The sequence below is a fragment of the Coffea eugenioides genome, chromosome 6, assembly GCF_003713205.1.
Source record: "Coffea eugenioides isolate CCC68of chromosome 6, Ceug_1.0, whole genome shotgun sequence".
Taxonomy (NCBI): domain Eukaryota; kingdom Viridiplantae; phylum Streptophyta; class Magnoliopsida; order Gentianales; family Rubiaceae; genus Coffea; species Coffea eugenioides.
This window is the reverse complement of record NC_040040.1, coordinates 22,520,890-22,529,559: the sequence shown is the minus strand read 5'-3', so window position 1 is coordinate 22,529,559 and position 8,670 is coordinate 22,520,890. Positions and strand designations below refer to the sequence as shown.

Here is an 8,670-nt window from a genome sequence, read left to right as displayed (position 1 = left end):
GTGTACAAGGAATATGAGGTGAGTTACAGTCTTCTGATGCATCGAAACATTTCACATAGAATTGGGGATGAGAAAATGATATAGTAACTAGTGCATGTTTGGCATTCAAAACAAAAGCTTTGTTTCATAAGCTTGTCGAGGTTCATCCTGGAGAATTGGGTTAGCTACCATTAGCAAATGCAAAGTTGCCAAGTTGCTACAGTTTTTATTATCAAAAGATATTTGTAATTTTTTTTCCCAAAAGATCAAAGAAATTTGCTTGCCAATTATGGAAGCAAACAAGGAAACAAGTGAGGTAACAAACTCTACCAAATATGAGCTGAAAAACGGTGAGAATAAGGGAGAGAGACTGAATCCAACAATACCAATAGGAACTGATGTTAGTGAAAGCAGTAGCAATGCTATTGTTACAGCTACTGCTACAGTTTCTGCAACTCCCCTTGCAAAAGAAGGTTATGCTAATGGTGCATCCTCTTCATCCTCACGAGTGAGAGCACCACCTCCCTTCTTGCTCAAGGTTTATGACATAGTGAAGAACCCTGAGACAGATTCCATCATATCCTGGAGTTCTAGTGGCACCAGCTTCATTGTGTGGGATCCTCACAGGTTTGCTGCTGAGGTTCTTGGAAAATACTTCAGGCACAACAACTTTGCGAGCTTCATTTGCCAACTCAACACATACGTGAGTATCCTTCAATATCATACCACTTGCATTGTCTCTTGTTTTCTCATCTTCATGTAGACTTCTTTAATTATTTAATAATGTTTTGCCTAGCGTATGTGACTTTTACGAATTGTTCCTTTTTGAAGTGGCACTTTTTACTGTTATATTAAGAGTTCTCACTTTTCTTATGTGCACTATAGTACATAAGTTGCAAATCAAAGCAAGAAAACTTGAATACCAAATGAACTTGCCTACCAGTATTAGTATAGATGTATGTGAGGTATCATATTATGCATATCTTATAAAATCTCCTCTTTGTTGTTACCGTGTGATCTGATATCATCGTTCTTTCTTTGTCCATCTATTTTTTCCTTTAGTGACATGGGATGAATAACTTTTGAAATTAGAAAAGATTGAGACATAACTGATTGGTGCTGTTATAACAATTTTAGGGGTTCAGAAAGATCAATTGGGATAGATTGGAATTCCAGAATGCGTGGTTCCAAAAAGGGAAGAAGAGTTGGCTAAAGAAAATTAAGAGAAGAATTCAAGGAACTCAAAATGCACATCTATGTAAGCCATTAGGAACTGAAGGACAATTGAGTTTGTCTGGAGAGCAAAAGAAATTTGAAAGTCTAATGCAAGGACATGATGAGTTGAAGGTGGAAATAATGAAACTGAAAGACATGGAAGAAAATTCAGTGAAAGAAATGGAAATCCTTGAGAAACAAGCCCAGTGTATTACATCCAAGCTACAAAATATGCTGAAGTATATGATCCATGAACTTCTGATAAGAAAAAAAAAGCTGCAGAGCAATAATGCTGCAAATGAACAGGGATCAGGTGGAAGACAAAGCATTGAGAGCTTAGTAGAGCTCCTAAATGAAGAGGAAACATCTCATGGAAGCCGGAAAAACTCTCCTAGGGCACAATCAGGTACGGGAAAGATATTTTCAAGTGTTAACTTGAGCACTGCTGTTCAGGAGGAGGAGGATTGTACTGTTTCCATGGGAAAATTTTCTGATTTCTATACTACAGTATACTCATTGCTAGAGAAGCAGCTAATGGATGATATAAGCTGTGAGAATGTGCCTGAAGAAGAAAGAGCAAAGCTTCAGCAAAATGATGTCATCCCTTTGGAGGATTTGATTGAAGGACCGGCAAATTGGAATGAGTTTGCTAAAGGGATAGGTAACAAAGCCAGGAGTTAGGAGTTCAAGAGTTGATTTTACTGGTATTACCTGGACCTGTAATTTCTTTTTCACAATTGAGATATCAGTTTCTCTTAATCACATTTATCTGCTATTCTATGTCAGGTACCTCATCATGGTGTTTCACTGGATTGCCATAGCTCTTGCAAAACCAGTTCAAGAGCAATTCCCTCTATGGATATCAGATGATGTCCAACTTTTATTCTATCTTTCTTTTTCTTTTTTTTTCTTTTGTCCATCAAACTATTTCAACTCATTCACTACTGACTTTGTCAGACTTCTTGAGACCAATATTACTTCAGTGTGTTTTAAATGTAAAAGATGTCTTGATCAATTGAATTACATTTCTTTCTAGTTTGTTTGGATGCCTTGCTACTGCAAAGGTTTGAACTCAGCAATGACCTCTAAACATGGTTTCAGAGTGCCTTTTATTTGGAACAAATTTTCTTCCATTAGTCTGTTTACAATCTGGCTTGGGTTTTATTTTTCACCATAATAACACCTGTAAATGAAACCAGAACTTTACTTCAAGTGTTAAAGCTACTAAGCTTGCGCTTGTATCCTATGCGGAAAGAGGTATTGCACTGTAGTTGCAAGCATCACATGTTTTCTTTGAAGGAACTAAGTTGTTTTCAATTGAGAAATCCTCATGTTTCTATTTGTTGGTTTACTGCTGTTGTAAAAGCTCCCATTTGACAAACAAGGAAATATTCCAAATGCAAGGTTTGTTCCCCACTGCAGTAAACATTCTGAAACAAGATTTTCTAGGAAATGGGCCAAATTCTTAAGTTAACTGTGATTATCTCTCATTATCAATTAGGAATGGAGGTAATCACTGTAAACAGATAAATGATTTTATCTCTTTTCCTATACAGAAATGGTTGTTAATCTTCCGTAGTTTTTTCTGTCACACTAACAGAAGTTGTACTCATTTGCCAAAACAAATAACAGGAGTTTCACTTATCACCATTCCTCCTTGTCTTAATTGTACATCGATGTGCCTTGGATTATGAAAAAGACAACCAATTCATCCTTAAAACTAAATAATGACTAGATGGATCAAAAGTCATACCATATGTCTCCTTTCTTTTCTTCAATTTGTTTACCCTCATATTCCAAAATGCTTCAATCTTATAACAGCATCAAAGTTAATTTACATGACACGTTAAGGAACAAGGCCGATTATGGCACAAATCGTAGCTACATCCTACTCGCTTGTTTTCGAATGATACTTGGAACGGAAAGAAAAGTAGACGAGGTAGATTGCTGATCTATATAAGCCTAGAGTACACTAATGCAGCTTCTATTAACAACTCATTTTGAAGTACAAGGACACCAGAAACATGCTTTAAAAATGATGTTGTCCTCCCCCCACTTTGATTCTTAGGTGAACAATCAAGGCCACTCAAATATGGAGATAAAAATTAGATTGTGCTTTGTTTAGGAAATAAGTTGCAAGAGGAATATATTCTTGGTGAATAAGGCCGTAATTGAACAGTATTAGACTCATTCTTGCTAAGGTGGGTAATTGAAAGAGAGTGAATTGAGAGTCATGATTTCACCAGAGGAGGACTAACCTTTTTGATGGAATTTTACTTAAGAACAGCCATTGCATGCAGGGGCAGTTTGTTTAGCCCATTTGAACATCTTTAAACTTAAAACAGTCTTGACTACTACCTCATGGAATGCAAAACAACTCGTCAAGATACAATGGAAGTACGTGGTGGAGGAATAGCCGGAAATAGTGGGATTGTTAGACCATATTCGCTACCCTCCAAGCAGGCCTCAGAGAAGATGGAATTCATGAAGGGAGTGCGTGGTTTCACTCCGCCCCCCTTCTTGATGAAGACCTTTCAAATGGTGGAGGATACAGAGACAAACAACATGATTTCCTGGAATTCTGAAGGTACCAGCCTAATAGTCCTGGACCATCTCAAATTTGCTGCAGAGGTTCTACCAAAATATTTCAAGCACAGCAATTTCTCAAGCTTCATCTACCAACTCAACAACTATGTGAGTTTATGCATTTCAGATTATTGCATACCTTTTAGAGTAAATGCTTTTTCATAGCATGGATATCGTATTCTTTAGATAATTTTTTTATCATCATTAGAAAGTCTCTGCAAGAATTTGTTATGTCTATCACAACTCATGAACCTAGGCAAATGCCTTTTTCTTGTACTTATGCTTGCTATTTTTGCTCATGCTTTGTGTTTGCGGTTTGAATGTCAAATAAATTCCTCGTTGAGACTCGAATTCAACAGCAATTGGGATCCTCCCCCTAATTTCTGATTGTTTGCTTTCTAAACTTAATAGGGATTCAGGAAGATTGGACTGAGGCAATATGAATACGAGAATAAATGGTTTCAGAGAGGGCAGGAACATTTGCTAATAAACATTAGAAGGCGAAATGATGAAGATCCAACAATCAGGAAAAGACGAGGACTGAGGAAACAACACATAATGGCTGTGAGGCCTTCAATGGAGGCAGAGCTGGAAATTTTCGAGGATCACATGAATGCACTGAAGGAAGACATCACAAGATCAAAATATCATATGGGGAAACTTGAGAGTAGCATAGCCACCTTCAAGAAAAATGTGAAAAGAATGGAGGCTAAGTTAAAAGCATTGATCAAGGTCTTCGCCAGAATATTCAGCCCCGCCTTAGTTGAGAAGATAATTCAGCGTGTGGAGGAAGAACCAGAACTTGAAATCCTTCAGACCATGAAGAGAAGAAGAGTGATTCTACCACAAAGCTCTAAAACCACAACAAAGTCCATGGATGATGGAGCTTGTGGCATGGACCAAGATGATCAGGAGGCAAACACTTCAATGGCAGAATCGAAAAAAAGTGCTGATCAGAAACTATGGAAGAAGTTCATGGGAGATGATTCAGTTAGCGAGGATGAGTCGGAGCAACAATTGTTGAAGCAACACTCGAGGATTGATATGGGATTCGATGATTTGATGGTATCCAAGATTGTGAATGCCAAGGAGCCTAATTTGGACGTGGAGGATGAAGTTGCTGTTGACCTCTGGACGTGATTATTTGATTCGCAATCGTGTGATCTTCTTGCCTTGCTTTCCATTTTCCGTCTCACAATTGACTTACTTTTCAAGTTGGTGAATCGTTAAACAAAGCTTCATCAATGTTCTGCAGGGTTTCACTTGGTGCAGTATCAAGAAGAGGAGAGAAAACAGCTGCTAGAAGAGTTGATGCAGCAGAATTCTCTGCTTCTTTTAGCTACTTTTATTTGCAAGGTGTGCATTTGATATTTGTAGATTGGGGTATCCCTGTTTCGACCTGTGTTTGCAGCTTTTATTTGGAGACATTTACTAGTTTGTAAAACTAACTAGTTACGTTGGAAAACAACTGTGGTGATATTATGCTAGCCACTATTATTTATTAGTGTAATCAGCAGGTACTGATGCTTGCAACTGCTAAATTTGAGAAATTCTGAGTCTCAAATTCTTTCAATCAGCAGAGATGGCTATCTAGTACTTATTATTACTGGATGATGTCGATGCTTGATGCTGCTAATGTTGTGCAGTTGTGAATCTGAAGTTTTTTTTTTTTGAGGTTCCTTCCAATTATTATTTCAAGCAAAAGGCTGGTTTTGGGCCTTTTTGGCTGATAAGGAATATGTTGCATCAAAATTTTGTATGTTTAAAAAATGTACAATACACAAAACCGTAATTCCAGCAGAGTGATAGATAGTAGTATTTGGGTATTACGTGTAAGGCCTCTACCCCCTAGACATCGAGTAAGTGGGAAAGTGGGATTGCTAAAAAGTCATCCTCTTCCAGCATGAAAAGATTAGTTAGGCAGAGACACTAGACAGACACACAGAAATTGAAGAAAAAGTTAGTCTGTTGGTTGGTGGGCTGGTGGTAACATGGGGTTCTTAAAGCTTTGGAGACAAAAGATAAGAGGGGTCTCTGTTCTAATCAAATGATGCATAAGAACAGCCATCTACTTCAGGTTCTTGAGAAAAGCAAAAAAAGTCATGCTTTGATGACCTGGACTTGGAAAAGTCAAATAGAGGACCTGGACTTGGAAAAGCAACGCATCATGCACACATCGAGTATAATAAGCAATGAAACCAATTAAACAGAAACAAGAACGCCGCTTAGTTAATATATCTCTTGGTAAAAACACCCGCTTTGTTGCCTTTTGGTTCCTCCCCTGCTTTTTGTAACAAACCAAGGAGATTATGTATCCCTAAACAGGCCGAGGAGCGGTATCTTCAAATTCTCGGACCGCCTTCTTCATTCTGCAAAGCTTGTTGCAGACAAGAATATCCGGAAGATTTGGTTGGCTTCAGAGTTCTGTCTTGTGATTAATGATGGACAAGGGGATGTCAATTTATTTAGCATCTTCATGTTCACCTTCTTGGTGGACGCGGAATGAACTGGCCACCAGTTCAAATGCTACTAGTTCATGTGAAAATTATGCCTTGATGGAGCAGCGCCTAAAATGTTGCTTCCCTAATCGAAACAAAGGCAGTTGATTGGCATGACATGTTTTCATCTCCCAAGCAACAAGTATGAAAAAAAGTAAGGATACTAGGAAAAAGGAACCTCTCAAACAAATCATCAAGAAGTAGACAAAATGCGCACTACTGTATTAGACATCAGCAAGACGAACACATTGAAAACATGAGGGATTGTGTAATATCAAAGCTCTGTTCTATACAAATGACTTTAAAAAGTTCAATATTTTGTGCTGGTAGTTCAGATTGGTGACTGGTAGAGAAGATTGTGCACTTGGCCAATGCCTCAACACCAAATTGCTCATGGTCTTCATGATGTTAGCAATTACTATGTTCGATAATCCTCCAGTCTTGATCATTCATTCAGTGTTGCAGTTTTAACAGATTCCTATGAAAGGAATTGATTGTGCAGATTCTAAGCAACTTCAAACGCAAAGTTTCTTACCCAGAGGCACCGCAGGTTTGGGCAGTGAGCAATTAACTTTGTGAATTCATCACTACGAAGGGTTGCATAGCTCAAATTCAAGAAAGTCAGACTGGAACAAGCTGGATATAGAACATGGAGATAGACGTAAGAGGCATCCCATAATCCAGCGAGGATTTGCAGGTTTTTACAGTTTCTGAATGCATTCTCAAGCTCCATACAATGGCGAGACATGAGTTCTTGCTGGAAAGAACCAGTACCAAGCTCCATAAGCTGAGGTGCCCGCACAAGTAGGCGCTGTAACTGGTCTAAGCCAATGCCTTTATTGACCTTCAAGACCTTTAAAGATTTGCACCTACTGACAAGTCTCTCAAGGGCATCAAAACTGACCTCGCTGTTCAGGCTGGCAAAGTTCAGTGTTTCCAGTGATGTGAAGTTATCAGGAAAGGCACTTAGCCAACTTCCACTAATGTCATCGATCCCATTCTCCTGTATGTCCAGCTCAGTTAGTTTCCTGCAAGCCAAATTACAAGTAATATTCTCATCAGAGAGGGAAAAATGAAAATGAAAAGAACAAAAAAAGAAGGCTTTAGGATCATCAAGGGAAAAAGATAGATCCGGACATAAAAGATGATAAACTGTTGAAACACCAAAGTTGAAGAGCAGTATATGTTGTACAAGAATGTTCAGTTTGATTGATGAAATTCACCAAAGAGTGATGCAGAAGTAATTGACGAGTCAGAATTTGTAATATGGAATATCTGAGGCGAGATTGATAAGAACAGCCATCTACTTCAGTTTTTCTATCCAACTTCATCTCCCCCACTTTCTCAAACTTTAGACATGCTTTGATGCTGGTGGCAAAGCTATCAATTTTAACAGTCTTCTTGTTTGCTCTAACTGTTCCTTTCTCACACTCTCTCAACCTCTTGCCTTGGTCCGTTTTTGGCCTTTGCTTGCTGATCATCGGCGTCCTTGCTGCAGCTGCTACTAGACGAGTTCCACACGCATAAATAGGAAGATATATATAAGTAAGTGTTGACGGATTATTGGCAATATAAAAAGATGATATATGGGGGGTTCAAACTCCATTGGAGTTGGTTCATGCTGACACTAAGAATAAAAAAATGAAGACACTTGAAAAAAAATGTCTGATTGTTATTTTAAATACGATCATTTTTTATTTATTTTTTTATTTTTTCGTGAGATTTTGTAGATCTGGAATCTCTATGTTTGATGTACTTTTTGTTATGAAACAGAACTATAAAGGGTCATATTTAGAAGCTTTAATCAAGGACTGGAGTGGTAGTTAATTAATTCATTCATATTTACTAGGCTGGCTTGTATGGACTTGCAATACTGACATTTTCCGGAAAAGTCTGAAGTAACTATCTTTATGATAACGAAACTATTTTTACCTAATATAACAGGTAAAAACACTTTTAGTGACTATTTGATTACCTATTGGATTGGTCACCTAAATAAGATAGTACCTAAAAATTTGGTTAGTAAGTTTTACATAAAAAATAGTAAGTTAACTCGATAAATTAGTAACTTTTATGTCTAAAAAAGTAAATTAAAATAAATATGGAACTTACTTTTTTTAAAAATAAATTACTACTCTATATTCGAAACTTACTTTTTGGAGAGTAAGTTTTTATAGATTAATAGTAAATATTGTTGATAGTGGTCAAAACCTACTAGTTTGTAGTTTAAATTTACTATTTTACTTGAAAAACTTATATGAAACAAGTATTAGGAAGTTTATTTGAAATAATGTTAATATTTTTTATTAATGATTGAAACTTAGTATTATAGTTAGTAATTACTTGTAGTGTCAATGTATGATACACAACTGTACGTATCATTTATAAATGT

At 37.2% G+C, this 8,670-nt stretch overlaps 2 protein-coding genes across 2 annotated transcripts; both read left to right on the top strand.

Annotated features, from left to right (window-relative positions):
• The first annotated feature begins 268 nt into the window (after positions 1 to 268).
• Positions 269 to 1,875, top strand: LOC113773864 (heat stress transcription factor A-2d-like). Its single transcript, XM_027318468.1, has 2 exons — positions 269 to 619; positions 1,117 to 1,875. Exons 1-2 carry the CDS (start codon positions 269 to 271, stop codon positions 1,873 to 1,875), a joined length of 1,110 nt encoding a protein of 369 aa, XP_027174269.1.
• Positions 1,876 to 3,585: 1,710 nt separating this feature from the next.
• Positions 3,586 to 4,920, top strand: LOC113773863 (heat stress transcription factor A-7a-like). The gene is made up of 2 exons (XM_027318467.1): positions 3,586 to 3,825; positions 4,192 to 4,920. Exons 1-2 carry the CDS (start codon positions 3,586 to 3,588, stop codon positions 4,918 to 4,920), a joined length of 969 nt encoding a protein of 322 aa, XP_027174268.1.
• Positions 4,921 to 8,670: the final 3,750 nt, after the last annotated feature.

What these genes read in the sequence shown, in the direction of transcription:
- LOC113773864 (XM_027318468.1), top strand. Translation starts at nt 269, where the DNA reads ATGGAAGCAAACAAGGAAACAAGTGAGGTAACAAACTCTACCAAATAT. An exon ending in CTCACAGGTTTGCTGCTGAG is followed by an intron (nt 620 to 1,116) that starts GTTCTTGGAAAA and finishes TAACAATTTTAG; the next exon opens with GGGTTCAGAAAGATCAATTG.
- LOC113773863 (XM_027318467.1), top strand. Translation starts at nt 3,586, where the DNA reads ATGGAAGTACGTGGTGGAGGAATAGCCGGAAATAGTGGGATTGTTAGA. An exon ending in ATCTCAAATTTGCTGCAGAG is followed by an intron (nt 3,826 to 4,191) that starts GTTCTACCAAAA and finishes TAAACTTAATAG; the next exon opens with GGATTCAGGAAGATTGGACT.